At 48.4% G+C, this 26,283-nt stretch overlaps 1 protein-coding gene across 1 annotated transcript in view; it reads left to right on the plus strand.

Moving 5' to 3' along the window:
• INPP5D (inositol polyphosphate-5-phosphatase D) overlaps positions 1 to 26,283 on the plus strand; it is a 137,490-nt gene that overhangs the window by 69,894 nt on the left and 41,313 nt on the right. The window contains exons 6-11 of the mRNA XM_005895010.3: positions 3,818 to 3,905; positions 9,826 to 9,906; positions 10,060 to 10,131; positions 11,528 to 11,651; positions 22,913 to 23,019; positions 24,926 to 25,028. Coding sequence (XP_005895072.2) covers positions 3,818 to 3,905; positions 9,826 to 9,906; positions 10,060 to 10,131; positions 11,528 to 11,651; positions 22,913 to 23,019; positions 24,926 to 25,028 — 575 coding nt within the window. The remainder of the gene's footprint in view (positions 1 to 3,817; positions 3,906 to 9,825; positions 9,907 to 10,059; positions 10,132 to 11,527; positions 11,652 to 22,912; positions 23,020 to 24,925; positions 25,029 to 26,283) is intronic.

Genomic DNA, 26,283 nt, shown 5'->3' on the forward strand with positions numbered 1-26,283 from the left:
CAAAATCGAATCAAAATAAAACATTGTAATTTAGCAGTAGGTTCAGTTCAGTTCAGTCGCTCAGTCGTGTCCAACTCTTTGCGACCCCATGAATCGCAGCACCCCAGGCCTCCCTGTCCATCACCAACTTCCGGAGTTCACCCAAACTCATGTGCATTGAGTCGGTGATGCCATCCAGCCATCTCATCCTCTGTCGTCCCCTTCTCCTCCAGCCCCCAATCCCTCCCAGCATCAGGGTCTTTTCCAATGAGTCAACTCTTCGCATGAGGTGGCCAAAGTATTGGAGTTTCAGCCTCAGCATCAGTCCTTCCAATGCAGTAGGTTAAAAATAAAGAAATCATTTGCATAGGTGTCCTAATAGACCTGATAAAAGTAATTTCTAATTTTTAAAAATCACTTTTTAAAAAGGAATAGAGGGATACTTCCTTAACAATGCAATATGTGTCAAATATAAAACCAATTACACTTGACAGGCAAACATTAAAATCGTTCCATTAAACATTTTAACAAAAGAAAAAGAAACTGCATGAGAAATTTTTGCTAAAGCAAAAAGAAGCAAAAAATTGGAGAAGAAAAAATTAAGAAAACAACGAAGGATCAGAACACTCTTTCTGAGTCTGCAGATCTGGACTGAGAGAACGTTGGATGTTCTAGCTGGAAACTGAATGGGAATCTTGGGGAAACTGACCATCTCTCTGAGACCAAGGGGGCTTCCCTGGTAGCTCAGCTGGTAAAGAATCCGCCTGCAATGCAGGAGACCTGGGTTTGATCCCTGGGTTGGGAAGATCCCCTGGAGAAGGGAAAGGCTGCCCACTCCAGTATTCTGGCCTGGAGGATTCCATGGACTGTATAGTCCTTGGGGTCGCAAAGAATCAGACACGACTGAGTGACTTTCACTTTCAGAGACCAAGGTGGGCCCAATCTTTACTCCTCATCTTCCCTTGAGCTGGTGACCTGAAACTGAGACAAGCTGAGTCTCAGAGACCCTGCTGATGGTAACTTCCTTGGACAAATCCTTTCTGTATTGTAATTTCAGTGCTCAAGTCTTTCAACTCAAGTCCTTCTGTGTCATTGGTCATTCTGACCCTAACCAACATCTCCAGACACATCTGAAAGCCAGATTTCTCAAAATTTTACCCAATACAGAGAAATACAGAGAATATTTGGAAATACAGAGAATAACAGCATTATTCTCAGAAAATTCTAAAGATTCAGTTTGTGTATATGTACTTGTGTGTTTTTAAAATGCAATTTTTAAAAAGGAGAACAGTGAGGGAGATCTGTTTGATGTTAAAACACGTTCCGAATTAGTGCTTTAGAATTTTTTTTTGGCCTAGAATTCTTTAATGAAGTGATAGTTTAAAGGGAATACCATCATGTGAACTGAGCAGCTCTGGTGGAGGTGGGATAGAAACCAAGAACCCTGTCTGCCCAGCTCTTCCCCCTTTTTCCCTGGGCCAGTTACCTGCCCCCACCCTGTCCTTGGCTCCCAGAGGAGTCCCCAGGGTGACCGATCAAAGTCAGTAGACTGCAACACCATCCTTGCAACAGAGAGATGTGTCAGCGTGTGAACATGGCATTGTCTAGTACATGAGGAGCTCCAGAGTTTTTGTTGAATGAGTGGTACAGATTCTGGCAAGAAATTCTATCATATCTGAGATGGGCTTGTGCAAGGAACTAGTTCAAAAGAACTGTGGAAAAAAAAGAGCAAGTGCAGTTGAGTGACAATGAATAGCAATACGGAAAAAGGTGAACTTATTTCCACCACGTATTTTTTTAAAAATTTCATATGAAGTAAGGAATTAAAAAGATATGACAACAACCCTCCAAAACCTTGTTTATAACATAGCTTTTAAAAGAGTGAGAAACTGATTTAAATGAGCAACTAATTACTCACAAGTAAATACCAATGACAAATTTTTAACTAAGGTAAGCCAAAAAATTTCCAAAGAAAAGATGAAAAATAGAGCAATAAAAAGCTATAAAGCATTTTATAATAAAATCTAGCCTACCTAGGATGAAAACAACAGAATGGGAGGGAGGGGAACCCACAACACATAGATTAAATAAAAATCAAGGCAATAAGTAGTTTATGCCAATGTATAAAAATAGCAACAAAATTCCAAAAATAGCAACAAAATTCCCACCAGAAGACCGACAATGGACATGAAATTTCTAGGGAGAGAAATACAGTAAAAACCAACCACACAGAAAAACACTTAGACATTAGAAGTTGAAGATATGCAAATCAGTCCATCAGTACTGAAATGCACTGTTATGTCCACTGAAAGAGAGAGAGGAGAGAACTACAGAATTCAGATAGCACAGATGATGAGCAGGCTGGAATAGTGCCCAAAGCCACCATCACTCAAGGGCTTAGCAATACTGATCAAGAGCCATCATCTCTGGTTGCCTTGAAACTGTAATTGAAAATAAGTAAAGAAGAAAGAGCTAGGACATGGAAGCACCCTGGGTGTTCATCGACAGATGAAGGGATAAAGAAGTTTTGGTACATATACACGGTGGACTATTACTCAGCCACAAAAAGGAACCCTTTGACTCAGGTCAAATGAGGTGGATAAACCCAGAGCCTATTGTACAGAGTGAAGTAAGTCAGAAAGAGAAAGACAAATATGAATACATGTGTATGGAATCTGGAAAGCTGGTACTGACAAACCTATCTGCAGGGCAGCAGTGGAGATGCAGACATGAGGAAGAGACGTGGGCACAGTGAGGGAAGGAGGCGGGGGGCGGAAGGAGAGAGCAGCAGGGAAACATACGTCACTGCATGTAAAACTAGATAGCCCGTGGAAATTCGCTGTGTGACACAGGGAGCTCAAATCCAGAGCTCCGTGACAACCTAGAGGGGTGGGATGGGGTGGGAGGTGGGAGGGAGGTTCAGGAGGGAGGGGACATACACATACCTTCGCCTAGTCCATGTCGAAATGTGGCAGAAACCAACACAATATTGTAAAGCAATTATCCTCCAATTAAAAAGAATTTTTTAAGTTGAAAAATAAAGCGTTATGAACAAAGCTGTTCACAGCAGCCTTTACTTATAGTTACCAAAATCTCAAAATAACCCAAATATCTAGCAATTGATTTTGGCACATTTACTTGATAGAATATTTGGAAGCCACTAAGAATGTTAAATGTATAAAAAACATGAACAGTTTTTGATGAAATAACAGATGAAAAATAGAACTCAAAATTGTCTGCTCACCCCGTCCAAAGCAATGGGAAAATAGAAGATGAGATGGGAACAGAGAATCAATAAGTCTTGGTATTGTCAGCGAGTCAGACAATGACAGACCTCCCTGGGGCGTCCACCTCAGCTGCTAGGAGGGGATTTGAACCAGAAAGCACAGACTGCCCCCACCAGAAGCCCCTGGGGCACAAAATTAAAATGCAGATTCCAGACCAAATCAGGTTGGGGCCCAGACATTTGTATTTTTAACACTCAGAGAGGGTGTGATTCTTATAAACACTCAAGTTGGGGACCATGGATTACTAAATTATTTCTAAGTCGTTTTGGGTTGCTCGATTCAGAGTTTCTACAGGCTTACGCAGCTGAGTGTGGCTAAACAGAGGTGAACCAGATTTCTGCATCACGGCTCCAGTGCGGGACTGGTGGGGGACAGGCAGGAGTGGGGGGGCTCTGGCAGGCCTGGATCTTTGCCTGGGCTTGCCCTTCTGCGAAGGATCTCTGCCTCTGCCAGAGTGGGTGTGGGCACCCCGCGTGTCCAGCTGGAGCCCGTGCGCGATGCTGCGCTGGTCCTCACTAACGCTTGCCCTTCACCCTGTCCCCCGCCCCCAGCGAAGTCATCCGGGCCCTCCCTACCCTGGAATCTCTGCAGAGGCTGTTTGACCAGCAGCTCTCCCCCGGCCTGCGTCCACGGCCTCAGGTAAAGACGTTGGGAGCTGATGAAACAGGTGTGGGAGGGGCCTGGGGGGGTAGTTGGGGGGAGGTGGGGAGAATAGGAAATCCATGTCCCAGGGACTTTGCTGGAACCCCACCTCTAGGGCGAAGGAACTTCAGGATCCTGCCCCTCAGTCAGGTTTATGCCTCCCGCCCCCGCTGAATTTTGATTTGAGGAACTGCCAGCAAAACTCCTTATTAGTGCTGAATAAAGGAGACAAGGCAGCTCCTTTTCTCATCAGAAACTGACAAAAACTGGAGGTGCCTAATGGTTTGGTCCCACCTCTTACCCCAGGAAGAGCAGGTGAAGGTGGGCCCCCTGAGACACACAGACAGACACACACACACACACACACACACACACACTGGGAGCCAAGACCTGCCAAGTTGCCTGTGTCACAGAAAGTGTCCCCAGCAAAGCTAAAAACAGAATTAACATGTTTAAAAGGCAAACCCTACCACCCATGATTAAGTAAAAGCAACCAAAATTTTTAAATGGGGAGAGGATTTTAAAAGGCTGTTTTACTGAAGAGGGACTGGGAATTGCCAGGATACCCTTGAAGAGATGTTAGTAACACCTCATTAGTAGCCAAAAATGAGCTGCAAAGCTCTGCTTGCCTCTCCGATGGGCAAATTTGATTGGTGAAGTCAGGACTTGGCTCCAACACAGAGGTCAGGACTCATGGGTTCATCGCTCACAGTTGTGAGTGCAGATGGGTTTTTGAAATGCAGTTTAGCCATTTGCATGAAAATGTTAAATGCTCAGCATCTTGCAAGCAAGCCAATTACCTGTAGGCAGCTGCCTTAGGGTCTACACATTTGCACAGTTGGCAAAGGTGTTTATTGTAGCTTTGTCTCTAAAAGCAAGAAGTAGGATGCAGAATTCTGAACTAAGGTGGATGCATGGATGTAGAAAGATCTTCAAGGTATACTGTCGGGTGGAAAAAGCAAACTAGGGTGTAAGTCTACACATGGAAACTGTACCAGGCGTGTTTATCCCCAAAAAGCTCCTCTGGTCACCACAAGGAGGGGATGGAATGGAGTCGAAGCGACCTGGGTCACGTTTGCCCAGATGGTTTTTTGGAGTTTTTTTTTTTACTGAGAAAATGTTTTTGTATTCTGTTTGTACAACTTAAAAATTCATCAGGGGAAAAAAAAGGCAAGCAAAATGTACCTCAAGTGAAGGATGTGCTCGTTTCTGGGAAAGTAAAAGCGAATCTTGACAAAACAGGAGCCCTACCAGACAGTAAAATTTAAATAGTTTGACTATAGCAACACACACCCAAACCTTTGAAGTCAATTAGAAGAGGGAGAAGCTTCCAGATAATCTGAGAGCAGTCATGCCCCAGCGTGCTGCCCTGCGTGTCACGGCCACCGCGTTTCCATTCGGTGGCAGGTTGGAGTGGCAACAGGATGGGGGTGACGTCAGGATGTAGAGAAAGGGTTCTGGTTGCCACCCTCCTGTCTGAGACCCTGACTTGAAAAACCAGAGACTGTGTTGATGCCTTCAGAAATTTCACAAATGGAAAAGGGAGTTCGGAGGCCGCCCGGGGTATAGGAAAGAACCCTGAGCTGTACATCAGAAACATCCAAGTTCAATAGATGACTATGCCCCCACCTTCGCTTTCCTCATCTGTGAAATGGGCATAGTTCTATCTGCCACTGCAGGGTTATGTGAGGGAGTAAGTGAAACTGCCTGGGTGGCACATCTGGAGGTGGCAGCCTCTTACCAGCACAAGGCCCTTTCCCTTAGGTCAGCGAGACAGGATGGGGACCCCTGCATGGAGTGTATCTGAGAAACTGCTGGGAGGTGCAAAGTGCAGCATTAGCAAAATGTGAGGTTTGGGGAGAGCCCTGGGTCTGCCCTACGTGAGAATGGAGAGTTGCTAACCTTGGAGCCCACATCTTCTGAAGTTCAACTGAAAAGCACAGTGAAATAATGGGTCAGCTTCTGTAAAGCCACAGGTGGCACTCAGATCAGTTTGCCCACATTGAGGCTGAGTTGTGAATTTTGACCTCAGCCTCAATGCTAGTGACATTTGGAGCTGGAGCATTTTCTGTCATGGGGGACTGTTCTGTACAGTGTAGCATGTTAACACTTCCTGGCCTCTGCCCACTAGATATCCTTAGCATCCCCCAGTTTTGACAACCCCAAAATGTTCCAGACCTTATCAGATGTCCCCAGAGGTCAAGAGCTCCACCAGTTGAGACCCAGTGACCCAAATCTCAGGTCAACACCAACAGTGTGACTTTGGACAACTGACTCACCACTCTGACTCAATGTCCCCATCTGAAAACCAAGGACTGGAAGAGTCAGTAGATGAGAAGTGTAGATGAGCGCATGTATCTTAAACATGCCAGGCAGAGCATGCCCACCATCTCACGGTCATGTGCATTCAGTTCAGTTCAGTCACTCAGTTGTGTCCAGCTCTTTGCGACCTCATGAACCGCAGCACACCAAGCTTCCCTGTCCATCACCAACTCCTGGAGCTTGCTCAAACTCATGTCCATCGAGTCAGTGATGCTATTCAACCATCTCATCCTCTGTCGTCCCCTTCTCCTCCTGCCTTCAATCTTTCCCAGCATCAGGGTCTTTTCCAATGAGTCGGCTCTTTGCATCAGGTGTCCAAAGTATTGGAGTTTCAGCTTCAATATCAGTCCCTCCAATGAATATTCAGGACTGATTTCCTTTAGGATGGGCTGGTTGAATCTCCTTGCAGATCAAGGGACTCTCAAGAGTTTCCTCCAACACCACAGTTCAAAAGCATCAATTCTTTGGCGCTCAGCTTTCTTTATAGTCCAACTCTCACATCCATACATGACTACTGGAAAAACCATAGCTTTGACTAGACAGACCTTTGTTGGCAAAGTAATGTCTCTGCTTGTTAATATGTTGTCTAGGATGGTCATAGCTTTTCTTCCAAGGAGCAAGCGTCTTTTAATTTCATGGCTGCAGTCACCATCTGCAGTGATTTTGGAGCCCCCCAAAATAGGGTCTATCACTGTTTCCATTGTTTCCCCATCTATTTGCCATGAAGTGATGGGACCGGATGTCATGATCTTAGTTTTCTGAATGTAGAGCCTTAAGCCAACTTTTTCACTGTCCTCTTTTACTTTCATCAAGAGGCTCTTTAGTTCTATTTCTGCCATAAGGGTGGTGTCATCTGCATATCTGAGATTATTGATATTTCTCCCAGCAATCTTGATTCCAGCTTGTGCTTCATCTAGCCCAGCACTTCACATGATGCACTCTGCATGTAAGTTAAATAAGCAGGGTGACAATATACACCCTTGATGTACTCCTTTCCCGATTTGGAACCAGGCAGTTGTTCCATGTCAAGTTCTAACTGTTGCTTCTTGACCTGCATACAGATTTCTCAGGAGGCAGGTCAGGTGGTCAGGTATTCCCATCTCTTGAAGAATTTTTCAGTTTGTTGTGATCCACACAGTCAAAGGCTTTGGCATAGTCAATAAAGCAGAAGTAGATGTTTTTCTGGAATGCTCTTGCTTTTTCAATGATCCAGTGGATGTTGGCAATTTGATCTCTGGTTCCCCTGCCTTTTCTAAATCCAGCTTGAACATCTGGAAGTTCACGGTTCACATACTATTGTGCATTCTTCTACCTAACAAGGTTGTACAGGCAAAACTCCAGCTTTCTTTAATACCTTTTGTTCCAAGAACTGACTCCACTTTATTGGTAGCTTCATTTTCACTTTGTACATCTTTGCCCCAAAAGACACAGATTGCAAGAGATAATGGGAAAGATACCATCTTACCACCAAGTGACGACCAGGGTGAAGATCCAGAGTGTCTGGCGGAGGAGGAGGGGGCTTGAATCTGCTTATCTTCTTGATTCTTTTTGAGAAAAACAAGAGATCTCCCTAAAACAAGGGATCCTGTACTGTCCCACCTGCTCTCCTGCTCCATCCTTACCTGCATCTCAGCTCCACTCCAGCAAGCCCTTCCCTTGATCAATAATCACTGTAGACTGATGGGGAGCTTTATCAAGGAGCAAGGGCCAAACCAAAAAGAATTACAGAAAGTTTTGACAAATATTGACTGCCGTGATGATGGTGGTGATGGTTGTGGTGGGGGGTGGCTATAGTGGCCGCGCTGCTGATGGTTAGAAATGATGGCAATCAGTGATGGCAGAAGGAATGCACTGAAGTCGCTGGTGGGGGACTTCCCCGGTAGTCAGTGGCTAAGACTCTGCAGTGCTATTTCCAATGTCAATCCCTGGTCAGGGAACTAGGTCCCGCCTGCCGCAACTAAGCGGTCTCATGCTGCCACTAAAATATCCCGCGGGCTGCAACTAAAGATCCCACGTACTGCAAATAATACCTGGTGCAGCCAAATAAATAAATAACAATAGTTTTTAAAGATACAGTGGTCAATGGAAAAAAGTGAAAGTGTTAGTTGCTCAGTCGTGTCTGATTCTTTGTGACCCTAGGGACTATAACCCTCCAGGCTCCTCTGTCCATGGGATTCTCTGGGCAAGAATACTGGAGTGGGTAGCCATTCCCCTCTCCAGGGGAAATTGAGGTCAGAGTCTGTGTGACCTGGCTGACTTTTTGGGGGGTGGGTGGTGGTAACGGGGCAGCACCTAGTTGGTGATCACCCTCATTCTACCCTGCTTAGTGTTTGGAATAGTCCAGTCTGGTTTTCTCGTCCTTCTGGAGGGTGGGGATGGTATCCTTTCAGCTCTATACCTCCAGCACCTTGGCACCCTGTCTGGCACAGAATTGAGGCTTTGTAAAGATTTCTTCTGTGAGTAAATGCTCGAGACTGTGGACTTGGTGCCAGGAAGACATGGTTTCACGTCCTGCTGTGCCTTTACTACCTGTGTGACTTCGGACATGTAACGTCAGCTCTCTGAGCCTCACACACGCATTGAACAACTTCACTGAGCATCTTCTCTGGCCAAGCCCCCAGGTCGCAGCGCTGGACACACTTCTCCTGGCCCCAGTCCTCACGGAGGTTACGTGCTAGCAGGAGAAACAGACCACAGACAGATAGACAATCAATATGATGGAGATCTAGCAGAGACGTCTGGCGCGGGTGGTCAGGGAAGACCTCTTTGTGACTCTGAGACCTGAATGGCAAGGAAGTGGCCTCCCCTGGTGACATTTATGTTTCTAGGATTCCTCAGGAAGTGTGGCTCCAGGCCATGGGCAGATCAGAAGGTTGGAGGGGTGTGGCTGGGGCTCAGGAGGTGGTCACACCAAGTCCTGAAGTGTTTAGACCATTGTTTTCTCCTGGTGGCGGGTGAGGGGGTTTGGAGCAGGGCCTGGCTGTGTTTTGGAAGTCCAGCAGAGGTGCCAGTAGATGCAGTACACGTAGGAGGGTGGAAATGCTGTGATCCAGGACAGACCTTGAGTTTTGTTTCTGTAACCGAGTAGAGGCGGTGAGAAGCCCTGGGAGAGCAGCAGATTTCGAGGGAACAGGAAAGGAAGGCGTGCTTTTAGGTCATGATAATTCTGAGATGACTGTACATATCATATCCCTGATTTCCTTACCTGCAAAGAGGGACGGTAATCCTGCTTGTGGGGTTGTTGGTGGGGAAATCAGGATGAAGCCTAAAATTGGAACCTAAAAATAATTTCAGGGTAATCCTGTTTTTGTTTCCTGGTTCAACTCATTTTGGTGAAAGGTACCAAATGATTGCTGCCTCTTTAATAAAAACACGCCGGCTCATCTGACAGTACCTGCTTCAGCAAGGATGTACAATCCAGCCATTTGGGAACACGTTTGGCATGACCTCGTAACCTCTGACCCCAGAATTTCCTCCCCTAGCTTGTCCCTCAGCCCAGAGATGCTCTGGAAGTGTGTTTTTAGGCTCAGCCTGACGCCTCTCACAGCTGGCCCTGAGCAGCCCGTCCTTACCTGCTCTTTTTCTTGCATCCCAGGTACCTGGTGAGGCCAGTCCCATCAACATGGTGGCCAAGCTCAGCCAACTGACAAGTCTCCTGTCCTCTATTGAAGATAAGGTGTGTGTTGGGGGGAGTCCTGCCGCTTCCCTGGGCTTCTCTGTGGTCCCCTCTTCCCTCGGAGAATGCCCAGGTGTCCCTGTGACCCTGTCCCAGCCCGAGCTGACTTCTCATCGCCTCCCAACCTGAAGCCTCGTGCGTTTCCGCCCACAGGTCAAGGCCTTGCTGCATGAGGGTCCGGAGTCTCCCCACCGGCGATCACTCATCCCACCAGTCACCTTTGAGGTTCGTGTCCATGGACTTGTGCTCCACGGGGTTTGTCCGGCCTTCTGGTCCCAGTGGAAGGAGGGCTCTGGGCTCAGCAGGAAGCCTGATGGCTGACTGAGAATGGAAGTCAGGAGAACCGACTCCCTGGAAAGATGAAGAAATGTTAGGATGGGTGTCTCGGTGACTCTGTGGAGCGTTCTTCATGGGGAGGATCCCATGGGAAGAGCTTCTCATTGACCCAAGACACCAAAACTTCATCCTTCTCCAAGTGGGGGCAGTGAGTGTCATCAAACAGGCGGCCCCCTGAATAGGCTGCAAAATAGTGCCTCGAGGTGGGGGTTAGCGGGAGAGAGGGGATTCCTATGATTTCTTTGGAAGTGACCGAGTTAGACTCTCCAGGCTCAAAAATGTGCTTTTCTTATATTCCCCTGACACTGTGGAGCGTCTTGGCCTGCACTGGTTCCACGTTCCAAAACAGGATGGGGTGCCCACCCCATGTCCTTCTGAGCCCTGCTGAAAATGTTGTATTAAGATGTATTGCTGGGACTTCCCCGGTGGTCCAGTGGTTAAGATTCTGTGCTTATACTACAGGGGTGAGGCTTCCACCTCTGGTTGGGGAGCTAAGATTCCACATGTGTGTGTACGCATGTCTGCTTAGTGCTGTCAGACTCTTTGGGACCCCATGGACTGGAAGCCCTCCAGGCTCCTCCATCCGTGGGATTCTCCAGGCAAGAATACTGAAGTGGGTTGCCATTCCCTTCTCCAGGGGATCTCCAGGGATCGAACCCAGGTCTCCTGCATTGCGGGCAGATTCTTTACTGTCTGAGCTACTAGGGAAGCCCAGATCCACATACCTCATGGCAAAAATAATAATAATAAAATAAAAACAAAATGTACAGAGCCAAGAGATACTGCTTATAGTTGAAAGGGAAAAAAGAAGATACATGTCCATATTCTGAGTGCCTAGACAATTGTCTTCTTCCTAATTGTCATCAGTAAATTTCATATATTGGTTGTAGCAGAGCCTGGGAGCTTCAATCTATTACTAAAATCCTCTGGAAGGAGGTGACTCATCAGATTTCTGAGTGTTGTCAGATTAATCAGCAAATAAAGCATCTTCTAGTAGCTCATCCGTCTCCTCCACCAAACCCTTTGGCAGAACAGCTGATGTGCACACAGCAGAGAAGCTGGGCTCCTTCCACATTTTAGCGATTCTCAGGAGCTGCCAGCAAAAACTCCCCCTGGGGCAAAGGAGGCTCAGAAATAGAAGCCAGAGATCCCACACGGGAGGGACACATGGCCAAGGGCCGCCCGGTCACATGGACAAGGGGCTCGTGGGTGGCGCTGAGAAAGCACCGAGAAGGGATGACCAGCACCTCTTCTTCCCCTTCCCTCCTCTTCCTTCTTTCCACAGGTGAAGGCAGAATCTCTGGGGATTCCTCAGAAACTGCAGCTCAAGGTCGATGTCGAGTCTGGGAAACTGATCATTAAGAAGTCCAAGGACAGTTCTGAGGACAAGTTCTACACCCACAAGAAAAGTAAGGCCCTTGCGTCCATAAAATCCTCGTTCTGCAGATATCCTTCCTGTGGCCGCCGGCTATGCGGAGCAGGCTGTCGGGAAAGCCAGTCTTACCAGGAGCCTTCCACCCTCTGCTGGGGTACCTCCCAGCCCCCGCCCTGCCTGTGGTGCCTCTCCAGTTCTCAGGCTCCCCTCCTGTGCCCCCTACACCTTGAGGCCTGGCCAAGATGCTCCACCTGCTTCCTCCCACTCTGGGGAAACGAGCTTACGCTTGGCCCTGGGTGGTGGTTCCGTATACGTACGTGCTCTTCCTACTAGGAGGCGGGCTGATGTGCGTGGTCATGCTTGTGCTTGGTTCAGGCCTTGCTGATCAAATCAGGGTAGCACATCCCTAGGGTAGCACAGACACAATTCAACCTGGCGTTAATGTCACGGGCTCTAAATTCAGACTGGACATTCCCAGCTCCGCCGCTTAGCACCTGTGTAACCTTGCACACGACCCTTAACCTTCCTGGGCCTCAGTTTCCTCATCTGTAAAATGGGGATGATAAGGTCCCTGTGAACTAATCCACATGGAAGTTTCCTTAGAAAAGCCTAGCACATAGGAGTCAACTCTGGGCAACTGAGGCTTTGCATTTCAAATAGTCTCATCAGTAAAATGGAAAATATTCCCACACCAAAGGCTAATGGAGAAGCTGCTGTGGGCCAAGCACTGGGGATCCTGGGCAAGCAGAACAATCAAAGACTCTGCCCATGTGGAATTTACATCCCATTGCACTGAGTGGCCAGTAAGTATGTCAGTAGGATGATTTCAGCTATTACTGAGTGCTGGAAGCCACAGGTGATGGATGGAGAATAACTGGGGCTAGGAGGCAATTTGGGGGGCAGAGTCTGGAGTTGGCAGCCTTGTCAGTGTGGATGGAAAGTGAGAGCCAGCAGTGTGGCAAGCTCAGGGAAAGAGAAAGGCTAGAGAGAGGCTCTTGGGGGCAGGACCCCTGAAGGGAAACTGAATTTTGGGGGGCAACAGAGCAGAGTGGTGGAAAATGCTGATATGGCCCTGACATCATTGCCTGGGCTCAGAGCCCCGCCTGCCAGGGAGGGGGCAGCTCCAAGCCTCAGTTTCTCCATCTGTACAGTGGGGGGGAGCCCATGTATCATCACAGCATGATACTTTCTGAGCCCCATTTCCTCACTTGATATTGGTTTATCCTCACAAGGCTGACAGATTCCCCGAGACAGTACTAAGCACCACAGACTAATCCCTTAAATAAATTTCCACCCTAACACAACATTTTGTGTTCCAGTTCAGGTTTTCAAACCCCTGAAGACAAAGTCCCTCTGGTCCATAAGCAGTGTTTTTTTTATCCTTCAGAGATTCAAAATCTGTTTAGTAGCATATAACTAGGGATGCCAGATTTAGCAAATAAAAATACAGGATACCCAGTTAAACTTGAATTTCAGATAAACAATGAAAAATTTTAGTATAAGTATGTCCCATGCAATACTTGGAACATATTTATAAAGGTATGTTTTTTTCTGAAAAGGAATCCCAGGCAATCCCAGGCATGATCAGAATCTTTTGTTGTTAATAAAGTGGTATGAGAAGAGAAAGAACAGAGAAGAAAGCAGAAAACATCACAGGAGTTTCTGTAAACAGAAAACATCACAGTGCTTAGTTTCTCAGTCATGTCTGACTCTTTGAGACGCCATGGGCTGTACCCCACCAGGCTCATCTGCCCATGAGGTTTCTCCAGGCAAAAATACTGGAGTGGGTAGCCGTTTCCTTCTCCAGGGGATCTTCCCAACCCAGAGATTGAACCCAGGTCTCCCACATTGCAGGCGGATTCTTTACCGTCTGAGCCACCAGGGAAGCCCTTGCAAAGAGTAAAGGTAAATATTTTTTCATTAAACTTGTGTTGTAGTTATGCACATATGCACATACATATAGTCATTGTATACATGTGGTTACATGAAAACTCTTTTCTTGCTATCTGGAAGTGGGGAATTCTCATCTGGTTCTGCTAGAGGCCTGGCTTGTGGGATAGATAGAATATTCTGGAGACCGTTGGAGACCATGACTGATGGCCAGAGTTGAGAAACTGGGGAAATCCAGACTCACTAGCCTTGCGAAGCAGGTGCCTGTTGGGAGCGTGGGCTCCACACTGTCTGACCTCTGCTATTTAGCCCTGAGCTGAAGTGATCTTGAGAGATTGTCCTGGGTCAGCACCACCTGCCCTGAAGCTCTTGCCAGCAGAGGTGGCAGACGGGAGCAGGTCACGGCATGTCCCACACAGGTCTCTAGGGGACACAAGCCACAGCTTCGCCCCTCTGAGAACATTGGCCTGAGCTGAGTACTCAGAGGGCAGATATTTGGCCTGACAGCCAAGCCCTGCAGATTCCTCCCATTGCCCCCAAGAAACCCTAGAGTTGGACCTCCATGGGAAATTGTTTGTTCAGCAAAAACTTGATGCCAGATGCTCTGCTGGGAACAGCAGGACAGAGGATAAGAACTTGCATAGGCTCCGAGGCTAGACTGCCCAGGTTCAGATCGAGGCTCCACTACTTCCTTGCTGTATCATGTTGGCCTAGTGGCTTAACCACTCTGTGCCTCCATTTTCTCATCTGTGAAATGGGAATAATAGTAATGTCTCATAGGCTTGTCATGAGTAGATGAGCTAATGTGTGTGAGAGTACCTCCCTGTGCCTAATAGCAGCACTGGCCCCACAGCAAAGTGTCCAGGCAGAAGCCAGGGGACGGGGGTTGCCCCATATGCATCTGCCCTGTCCTGAAACTTGCTCCTGAGTCCCACCTGGGCTGAGGCACCAAAGTCCAAGGGATGCTCTCAGGGTGGCAAGCGGATGGAAGTCTGGGGACCAGCCCTGTGCAGGAGGTGGGATACAGCCTGGAGAAGCAGGTGGATGGAGTAGGGAGGTGTCAGAAGCCCAGCCTGAAGTCTCAGGTCAGCTGCTTGTGAGCTTGATCTAGAGCCCTCTCTAGCAAGGAATGTGCAGGTTATCTAGGACCAACCAGATTGGAACTATGAATAATGGGCTACTGCACAAACGGAGTGTGGAGGGCCCACCCCAAATCCTGGTGGAGAGATAGCTGATTGAAATCGCCAAGAACTACAGTGTGTCCATGACTCTGTGGTCATGGTAGAAGCCCCTCCTGGAGTAGAGACAGAGCAGTGTCCTCAGTTTACTATTCTGTCAAATGGGTACAGTAGCATCCTGTAGGGCGGCCGTGAGTCTTAAGTAAACATCAAAGCACACAGTGCCGAGCATCTAGCAGATGCTCAATAAAATTGACTGTTACCACCATCCCCTGGAGAACATGGCAGTCCACTCCGGTATTCTTGCCTGGAGAATCCCATGGACACAGGAGCCTGGAAGGTTACAGTCCGTGGGGTTGAAAAGAGTCGGATATGACTGAAGCAGCTGAGCATGAGCACCATCATCATGGTATAATTATCCCTCCAAGGCAGCTCTGAGGGAGGCAGGGAGCAGTGAGGAGGACACCGCAGGAAAGGAAGCCCCTAAACACTGGAGTGTGGCGGCTGTCATACTCACAGAGTTGGGGTCACAGGGCAGGGGCAGGACTGATCCATCCACTGCCAACCTGGGCAGGAGAACCAGGAACTTACTGAAGGTGTGAGCACGGAGGACTCATGAGAGATCAGCTTAGAACTCTAAGTTCCTCTTCACTGTCATGGAGACTGACTTAGAACTGAAAGGGGTGGACCCAACTTTGATAAGAGGAAACGGAAGCCTCAGATGAGTAAGGAGATTGTCAGAGAGTGCCCGCTTGCTTGAGGTTTCTGAATTAAAAGAAACGCCTGTCAGGATTCTGAGAAGCACTGGGAATTCTTGTCAGTTAATTCAATGGACGTTTTTCTTTTGAACATCTCCTGTGGGCCAGCCCTGAGTTTGGCCCTCCCTCCAAGAATCTGTGGTTTAGGAGGGAAAGCTGACGTGAGCATGTATTACAGCGTGTGTCAGATGTGAGCTTAGCCCTGGAGGAGGACTGATTAGCTCTGTTGGTAAGGTGGTGCAGAGATGCCTCCCACCACAGAGGTGGCTCTGTCTGGGGCTTTGAAGGCTGAATAGGAATTCAAGTATGTGGTAGGGGAGGGGAGGGCACTTGGACTCAGAGAATGGCATGTGCAAGGAATGCCTCAGGATGTTAGGGAAATCAAATGTCACTTGCTGTGGCCCTGGAGGGAAGAGCAGTGGGGCATGGGGTCCCAGATGTGGGCAGGGCCTTGAATGCAGAGTAAGAGTTGGAGATGTTCTCCTGGGGGCTGGGAAGCATGGACGGGTTTACCATCTGGGGGGTGAGTGTACACTTTTGTGGCTTGTGAACACTGGGGAGGTGCCATGAGATCCTGGAGTGGGGATAGAGCTGAGCTGGAGACCAGTGGCCCTGAGAAAACCCAGCTGGAGTCCAGAATGAACTACTGTGGTATGGGTCTGTGAGCCCTTAAAAGAGAAGCACAGATGCCCTGGGCTTGCCAGCCAGCTGTCTGCGGCCTCACCAGCCTGGCTCCTGTCTTCCCTCAGTGTCAATGGGGCTTGGCTCATCCTCTGTCATGGCACCTGTCATATCAGATCACAATTACTGTTCACAAGTCCCCTCCCTCAAAGAGTGGGGTCTTCCCCTCACTCATCCTGGAATCCACAAGTTCTCGCACAGGACCTGGTTTCCGGTTGGTGCGTGCTCAGTGATTGCCAATTGAGCACTGGTAATGTCACTTATAAATTCCTGACCCCTCCACCATCAATGTGGGCTCCACAGGGCCCAGGAGGGTGGGGTGGGCGGTCTTTGTCCACTGTTAAATTCCCAAAATCTAGAACAGTGCTTGGCACAGAATACGTGATCAATAAACACATACTGAGTGCACGAATGAATGAATGACTGTGAGGCCAGTGAAAGAACACAGTTCATGTGGCTGTGTGTTTCGGTGGCTTCTTTGCAGCGGGTACTAGCGAGGCAGCGTGCCTCAGGGACAAGGGGCTCTGGGTAAACCACATTCACGTCTGCGGCCAGTAATGGTGTGACGCTGAGCGAGTGACTGAACTACTCCAAGCCTCCGTGTTCACGTCTGTAAAGTGGATTCCTATAGGGCTGCTGTGAGGGCTGGTGGGATGAGGCGTGTCCTTAGCAGTCCTGACGCAGTCAGATTCCAATCGTGGTGATTATTGTAAAGTGCTGCCCTCTTGGAGGAACTCTCTGACTGCAGGTGTTGGAGCTTCCTTGCCTTGTTCTGGTCACCACGTTCCTTAGTAGCTCTGGCATCAAGGTCTCCCACAAGTAAGAAAGGCCAGCTGCCACGTAAGGAAATCATAATGTTCTCACTCACTGAGCAGCTACAACCTGCGGAGTGCTGGAGGTGTGAAGCTGAGCTAACCGGGTGTGCTCTTAGCCCCGAGGGAGGTTACATCCAAGGAAGGGTCAGGGAGAGAAAGAAACGAGTACACAAACCAGGAAGGCATCAGGGAGTGGTAAACTCTTCGTCTGGGAACTTAAATAGGAGGACACGCCAGTCATGGAGAAAATGACAAAATGCCGTTGGAGTTGACAGTTGAGCATCAAGAAGATACTGGCTATGCAAAAACCAGGGGCAGAGGCCCTTGGGCAGAGGTTTCAAGGAGTCAGCAAGTTCCAAGTGTGAGGAGGTGGGGAGGCTGGAGCACAGGTGGTGCAGAGATTGGGCACTTGGTGCCCACCATGGGGCCTCGGTGACCCAGGATGGTCTCTAAGTGCAATGCGCCACCAGTGAGTGCCTAGTCGCTCAGTCATGTCCAACTCTTTGCAACCCCATGGAGTGCAGCCCGCCAGGCTCCTCTGTCCACGAGGATTCTCGAGGCAAGAATACTGGAGTGGGTTGCCATGTCCTACTCTAGGGGATCTTTCTGACCCAGGGATCAAACACAAGTCTCCCACATTGCAGGCATTAAAGAAGTTTTAAGCAGGAGCATGGTGTGATCTGCCTTTAAAATGAACTCTAGCTGCTGTGCTGAGAATAAGTGATGGCAGGAGGCAGGCAGACATGCAGAGACCAATTAAAGGGCTGTGACAGCGAGGCAAGAGGTGGTGGTGGCTTGAGATGGGGAAAAATGGACAGACTGGGAATGTTCTGGAGGTGTGCTCAGTCACTCAGTTATGTCCACCCCGTGGACTGTGGCCTGCATCTGTCCATGGGATTCTCCAGGCAAGAATACTGAAGTTGGTAGTCATTCCTTCTCCAGAGGATCTTCCCAATCCAGGAATAGAACCCGGGCCTTCTGCATTGCAGGCAGATTCTTTACCATCTGAGCCAACCAGGGAAACCCAAAAGTGAAAATGTTAGTTGCTCAGTCCTACCTAACTCTTTGTGACCCCATAAACTATAGCCCACCACGCTCCTCTGTCCATGGAGTTCTCCAGGCAAGAATACTGGAGTGGGTAACCATTCCTTCTCCAGGGGATCTTCCCAACCCAGGGACTGAACCTGGGTCTCCTACATTGTAGGCCCATTCTTTACTGTCTGAGCTACCAGGGGAGCCTGTGATCTACAGGTTCTGGGGGTAGACCTGCCCATACCTAATAATAGATGAGATGGAGAGGGACAAGGGGTGGGAACAAGTGGGTCACTTACTGAACCTGCTAACACTCATATTAATATTAATAACACTAATCGGGACTTCCCTGATACCTCAGTTGGTAAAGAATCTGCCTGCAATTCAGGAGACCCTGGTTCGATTCCTGGGTCAGGAATATCCGCTAGAGAAGGGATGGGCTACCCACTCCAGTATTCTTAGGCTTCCCTTGTGGTTTAGCTGGTAAAGAATCCACCTGCAATGCGGGAGACCTGGGTTCCGTCCCTGGGTTGGGAAGATTCCCTGGAGAAGGGAAAGGCTACCCACTCCAGTATTCTGGCCTGGAGAATTCCATGGACTGTATAGTCCATGGAGTCACAAAGAGTCAGACACGACTGAGCAGCTTTCACTTTAATACTAATTCTGAGCCAGCAAGACCTCACATCCCAGGGAAGCCACACGGTCCTACAAGTAGATGTGAAGGAAATCCATACGTTTAGAGGTAAGGAGACACAGCCTAACAGCAGCAGATTTGGAAGAGTTCGGGCATTCCAGTAGTGGGTAAGACTCATGCCGTGGCACATTTACCACTGCTGATAAGGCCGATGGGCTTTCTGAGAGCAGGGAACCCCCACGATTTCCCTTGAGTGAAACTTCAGCTCAAGAGGGTAGCTGAACACACACAGGATTGTCTTTTCCCTTCGTAAAGGCAAAACTCAGAGGGACAAAGAAAACAGGAAAGAAAATGAGGGCAACACAATTCTGAAAAGTGATGGATCATGATAACCATGCCATAGGAACCAAAACAGCTAAATTTTAAATGTATCATAGGAAAAGCTGAGACGCCTGACTCACACCACAGAACCACAAAGGGCTGAGGAATTGATAGCATCGGGGCGCCTGGAGTGAGGGTGAAGCTGGGGTTATAAACAGCAGGATTGGATACAAATCTTTTTAAAGACTTAGACCCACCAGCTCCCCGTCCATTCCACACAGCCAGTGGCTTCCCCTCACACGTTAGGCAGAAGACCTAAAGTTTGAGGAGGTTAGGAACTGGGAGACCCGGGCATGGTGAGGGTGGAGGAATCTACCAAATACAGAGGACTCGACAACAGGTATTTCTGAATGCTGAGATGCCAGCCTGTATCCTTACCCAGCTTGGGATGCTGCCAGCCAGGCCAACTACCTGCAGGCAGGAAGATGACCAACCCAGGAACAAAAATCCAAAGACACTGCCATGAAGAGGTTCCCCATGAATCAGCCCATGAGATCACCCCATGGAGAAACCTTGCTGGACAGTCCCCACTGTCACAGTTGGGACCCAAGGACCCCCAGTCATTGGAGGGAAGCCTGCAATAGGAGAAGACTCAAGGCAGAAATAAGCAAAAAGACAAACTTGGAGAAAATAAATTATGATGGTTTACAAGAAACTGGGCCGTGAAACCAGAACAGAATGCTATTCAAGGAACATTCAGAGAACAAAATAAAAGTGAAGAAAAAGGAGGAGGAGGAAGGGAGTGGAAGGAGATTGGTAAGAAGAAATAAAACATTATAGCAGAATTTTTTTCAGAAAATTTTAAAATAAAAACTCAAAGGAAGGGTGGAAAGATAAAATTGAGGAAAACTCCCAGAAAGTAGAACAAAAGGATAAAAGGAAGGAAAATAGGAGAGAAGAGGTTTTTAACAATTAGAAGACCAGTCCAGGAGATCCAGTACCAACATAATCAGTCAGTCAGAGAAAACACGGAAATGGTGAGAAATTTCATTAAAGAAATAATTCAAGACAGGTCCTCAGGACTGAACACCACCAGTTTCCAGACTAAAAACGGCCCACCATATTCCAACATAGCCTGAGGCATAGCAGTGTTGAAAAGTCTCACAATACTGGATTCTAAGAAAAGATCCCCAAAACTTCAAAGCAAAAGATAGATTACAGACTGTGTCACGGGTCCCCAGTGCTTCCCGGGTGGCTCAGTGGTAAAGAATCCACCTGCCAATGCAGGAGACATTAAAGGGCTTGGGTTTGATCCCTGGGTCAGGAAGATCCCCTGGAGAAGGAAATGGCAACCCACTCCAGTATTCTTGCCTGGGAAATCCCATGGGCAGAGGAACCTGGTGGGCTACAGTCCATGGGGTCGCAAAGGAATTGGACATGGCTTAGTGACTAAAGAACAACAACATGGGTCCCCAAGATCATATGTAGGTTAACTGAGTCTCTGGGAAAATTCCCAGGACTCAGCATGGAGTCATATCGCTGTGATTCACTGCGGTTGAAAGGACACAGAGTATAGTCAGCAAAAGGAAAGGATGCCTGGGGTGAAGTCCAGGAGAGACCAGGCAGCAGCTTCCAGAAGCCCCTCCCCTCGGAGGCACATAGCACGAGCTGAATTCATCCCTCGCTGAGTTGTGACAACACGTGTGAAATGCCATCTACCAGGGGTGCTTGTTAGGGACTCAGCATCCCAGGATTTCACTGGGGGCTGGTCACAGGGGAATAAATAGATGGGGAAACAGTGGCAGACTTTATTTTGGGGGGCTCCAGAATCACTGCAGATGGTGACTGCAGTGAAATGAAAAGATGCGTACTCCTTGGAAGGAAAGTTACGACCAACCTAGACAGCATATTAACAAGCAGAGACATTATTACTCTGTCAACAGAGGCCCATCCAGTCGAGGATGTGGTTTTTCCAGTAGTCATGTAGGGATGTGAGAGTTGGACTATGAAGAAAGTTGAGCACCGAAGAATTGATGCTTTTGAACTGTGGTGTTGGAGAAGACTCTTGAGAGTCCCTTCGACTTCAAGGAGATCCAACCAGTTCATCCTAAAGGAGATCAGTCCTGAATATTCGTTGGAAGGACTGATGTTGAAGCTGAAACTCCAATACTGTGGCCACTTGATGTGAAGGGCTGACTCACTTGAAAAGACCCTGATGTTGGGAAAGATTGAAGGTGGGAGGAGAAGGGGACAACAGAGGATGAGACGGTTGGATGGCATCACTGACTCAATGGACGTGAGTTTGAGTAAACTCCGGGAGTCGGTGATGGACAGGGAGGCCTGGCGTGCTGCAGTCCGTGGGGTCGCAAAGAGTCGGACACAACTGAGTGACTGAACTGAACTGAGCTGGTCGCCTAGTCACCTTCAGCCTGGTACACACCCAGAGTCCAGACTCTCAGGGGAAGCCCAGTTAGTGTTGGTTGCTCAGCTGTGTCTGACTCTTTGTGACCCCATGACTGTAGCCCAGGAGGAAAACTAGTATTCAGCATAAACCACACTGTTCGTACAGGTAGCACAGGCATAGTGAGTTGCTCTTAGTTCCTGGCATGCTGGGGACCCTTCTCAAATCCAAAGTCCTGGATGCCAACCAAGGCCACCTTCAAGCAAACTCTCCCAGGACAGCAGTCAGGCCTTCCTGGGAACTCTTCTGCATGTAGGCGGATCGGAATGACATTTTATGTCTCAGTAGTAATGCTGCGAACCAGAAATGATGGAGCAGGGTCTCGAGAGCCCTGAGGAAAATTATTCCCAACTTAGAGCTGTGTCAGGGAAGTGCGAGTATAGCGTTTTCAGGCATTCGAAGCCTCCAAAAGTGTCTCGCCCCATCCCCTTTCTTGGAAAGCTGCTAGAGATGTTGCTCTACCAAAATGAAGGTGTAAGCTGAGGAAGAGGAAGACATGGGGATCCAATACAAGTGAGACAGGGGTGAATGGATTTCCTGGATGATGGAGAGGGCGGGCCCTAAGTCATGGCTCTGCATCAGACCTTGAGGTCACTGGTCTGCAGAGAAGACCCAGAGGCCCTGGGAGAGAAACCGGCAGGGCATTGAAACTGATGAAAGCTCTTGGCCTCACGGCAGAGAGAATTACAGAGGGAGAGTGAGGACCAATGGAAAAATATGGCAATTAACTCCAGGAAAAAACAGAAAGTTGTGTAGGAAAAAGAAAGCAGTCGAGGCTTGTCTGTCAAGAGCAGTCCCATAATAACAAACACGGAATGCTTATCCAGCCAAAATGACGATGTAATTATTAGAGGGATGGTGGAGACACTGAAATTGTACACGGACAGGGGGAGGGGAATGGTGAGGTGGGGAAAGAGGCTGTAAACGTGAAAGAGAGCTAAATCTTCATCCTCTGTGGTGGGAAGTCCATATGTAATAGGAAGTACGTAAGACTGAAACACCAGGAAGTAGCAATATAAGCATCTTTTTGAAAGACACGAAGTATTAATAACATTCACAACAAAAAAATCCATTCAGGGAATTGAAAGTGAGTGCCTCTAGGGAGCAGGACACTGGAGGGAGGTGGAGTTGGGAAGTACTATTGTTCATAATGATTTGAGCCTCTTTTAATCATTGACAGAAGCACAAATATTTAATTTTTCACTTAGATATAAATTGCAAACAAGCACAAGAAGGAAGGGAGGAAGAGAAGGAAGGGAGAGAGGGAGGGAGCTGAAAAGATGGACAGGCACGCTGTCTCTGCCCTGATCAGGCCACCTCCTCCCATTCCAGGCTCCACCCTTCCCAACCCTGAGCTCCTCCCTGGAAGAGCAGCAAGGAGCAAGAATCTGGGAGACCAGGCACAGATTTGGTGCTCAGCCTGGGCCCGGAAAAGTCAGACTGCTGAGGTCAGGTGCCAGAGTGCCCTGGAGACTCTTCACGTGTTGGAGGATAATGAGAAAAGTAAATTTCCATCCCTCTTAAGTCCTGCAGCTCATCAAGTCTCAGAAGTTTCTGAACAAGTTGGTGATCCTGGTGGAAACAGAGAAGGAGAAGACCCTGCGGAAGGAGTACGTTTTTGCTGACTCCAAAGTAAGTGACCACAAAGCCCTAGGACGAGCCAGGAGGGGAGTGAGGGAGGCATGGTTTCTGAGGCTTGCTGGGTGCCTGGAAGTGGGTACCAGGTACCGTCAGCTCGCTCAACTCTCACACCCACTTCCCACCTGAAGCCAAGCCCAGGAAGGTGGAGGGAATGCAGGCCAGCTAGTAGCCCCATCTGCAACCTCTGCCAGCACGCCAGCCTGTGGAAGAGTGCCTCCTTTATCATCCATGTCTTACCAGCGCTGAGCCCCCTAGGGAGGCTTTGAGCTTCCCTGGGATGCACCCGGAGGCCCTCGGAGACACCCCAGATTTAAATCTGAGTCTCAACCAGCACCCCTTCCATTTCTACACTTGCACAGCCCCCAAGCAGAAGTGAGATTCCCTACCAGGTCTGGCTGCTGGAATAAGAGGTGGGTGGGCTGATGGAGAAACTTGGGATCTGGGCGTTGTGGGGGCCTCTGTACAGACAGAGTCTCTGACCTGAGCCCTCCCCTCACACGTGCCATCCAGGTGCAGAAACCCAGCATTGCGGCCCTGCTGTTTATCCTGCAAGCGTGTGGCTCCGCTGAGCCAGGCACGGGGCTCCCAGCATGTCAAGGGTGGCTGACTGTGTCGGCCCCGCGGTGGAGGGACAGGGCTCCTGGCACGGGCCCACGGGGACTGCCCCATGGAGTGCTGGAACCTGGCTGTGTCTACCTGTGTGGCAGGGGAGAGCTGATAGGAGGCCAGTGGGGACTCTGTGGGCCCCAGAATTAGCTGAGAGGGTGAAAAGGACTGAGAGGAATGATCGAGAAGGAACTGGGGAGAAACAAGGAAGTGAGTTCCAGACAGGTGGGGGACGCATCGTGCTGGGCACATGGGCAGAGGTCCAAAACCCACTTGTGCTCATGGTCACATGCTCAGAAGATGAGGTACAAGGGTAAACCGAGGCACGTAGTTCTGAGCTGTCCCTAGACGCAGATTTCCCATACAGACAGCCACCGTAATTCTCAGTGAGCTGCTTTCTTCAGCTGCAACTTAGATTTGCAATTAAATTAGACTGAATGATAGGAGATTGCCATCTACAGAGGTCTGAGACCGTCAAACATGGCTAATTTCACATGGTGCAGCCGAAAACTCTGGGGCACACTTGGTTCGCCCGCCTCTGCTATTGAACGGTAAGCTACTAGACGGCCACGTCCACTCTGTGCCCTGCTGTGTACAGGACAACAGAGTGAAGCCTACAGGGAAGGACAGCCTTCGTGGGGTCTTTTCTTTCTCGTTAGTTTCTTTCATTTAAATTTTCTTTCATTACATGAGTAATCTAATTCTTATTGGTAAAAAATAACTGATACAAATAAAAAGTTTAAAATAGAAAACACTCATATACACTAGTAATCCTTGGATTCTATCTTTCAGGATGGTTTTTGTGTGTGTTTTGAAAAATACAAATGCAATGGTGCTGTTCATAGCTTTTTGTCAATTGGCTTTTCATGCCAAACAATGTATCTCGACCATCCACCCTTGTTGATGAAGTGTTTTTGCACCCAAATTTTTAAAATCTGTGGTCTTCTGGCCTATGGATGACCCATAAAACATTTAGCAATTCCCCTCCTAGGGCTGGACACGAAGGCCTCTAGGATTTTCTGTGTTGAAACACATGCTTCTGTCCCCATGATGTGGTCGGGTCTTCGCAGGGTCCCTGGTTCTTTCCTTAGTCGGGTCCTTGCAGAGGAAGGTCGGGGTTAGAGAAAAGCCTCTCTCTTAAGACCTCAGGCACGTATTTCCAGATGGCTCTGCTGGAAGTCGGCACTGATCCGCTCTCCCCCCAGTTTTCTCAAAGCTGACCAGTCCTTTGAAAGTGTCATGTGCAGGGAGGCGGAGGCCTTTCTGAGTCTGTCTGCCCTTCAATCCCTAGAAGAGAGAAGGCTTCTGCCAGCTCCTCCAGCAGATGAAGAACAAGCACTCGGAGCAGCCGGAGCCTGACATGATCACCATCTTTATCGGCACCTGGAACATGGGTGGGTCCGCCTGCCGCCCTGCCTCCCGGTCCCGCTCAAGGGCTCTGCTTTGCTGCCTCGGGCACCCTCGCCCCACCCCCAGCCCCTAGATATGGGTACCCATCCTGAGACCAGAGGCAAAAGAAAGGAGCGCTGGGATTCTCAGCCGCCAAGTGCAGCTGAAAGGGGTTACGTACGTAGTTGCCAGAAATGGAAAGTTTTAGGTAAAGAGTTTGAATATATAGGTGAACGGGCCCTTGGGCACCTTCCGGCCTTGGGCAACTCGCCGAGGGGCTTCAGGCCTGGAAGAAGGAACCTCCTCTTTGATTTGGGCTGCCAGATTTATTGAGCGAGAAAGAGGAAAAAAAGATGATGCCCAGCTGAATTTGAATTTCATGTAAACAACAAATTATTTTTTAGTATAAGAATTTAGCTAGAAATACATAACTGTGTGTGCTCAATTGTTCAGTCGTGTTTGACTCTTTTGCTGTCCCATGGACTGTAGCCGACCAGGCTCCTCTGTCCATGGAATTTTCCAGGCAAGACGAGTATGGAGTGGGTTGCCATTGCCTTCTCCAGCGGATCTTCTCGGCCTAGGGATTGAACCTGTGTCTCCTGCATTGGCAGGTGGATTCTACCACTGAGCCCCCTGGGAAGCAGAAATACATACTAAATATATATTAAGCTAAATATATATGCTATGTATATTTACATACTAATATATACCAAGTATAATATCTTAAATAAATTAATGTACTATAGTATACTGAATATAATTACACTAAATAATTATTTAGTATAACAGTTCAGTTAGAAGTGCAAATATACACCAAATATCCATTGTGCTAAACATGCATAGTGTATACTCAGGTGCTAATACACATTTTTATACTAATATGAGTTATACTAAGTAACTACTTAGTTTAAATATTCAGTTAGAAATTTTAAAAAATTAAGTAGATACAGAAGTTCCAGTCAATTTGAATTTTAGATAGTTACTGCACGGTACATACTTATTCCAAAAAGTATCCATTGTTTATCTGAAATTTGAATTTAACTGGGCATGTCTCCCCCACTTTGGTCTGGAGCAGAATCAGGGCCACCGCCCTCCCGACGCAGTAGACTAGTCACCTGGGAGGAAGTGGCTGAGCAGAGGGAGTGGGAATCTGAATGAAAAAGCTACATGGGACCCCTGGCCTGTCGCTGGGTGGAAGATGGGCTGGACTCAGGGAACTCAGGAGAGTTGCCCCCGTCCTGGTTGCACTAGCCTCAGCTT

The sequence above is a fragment of the Bos mutus genome, chromosome 3 (genome assembly GCF_027580195.1).
Source record: "Bos mutus isolate GX-2022 chromosome 3, NWIPB_WYAK_1.1, whole genome shotgun sequence".
NCBI classification, from domain to species: Eukaryota; Metazoa; Chordata; class Mammalia; order Artiodactyla; family Bovidae; genus Bos; species Bos mutus.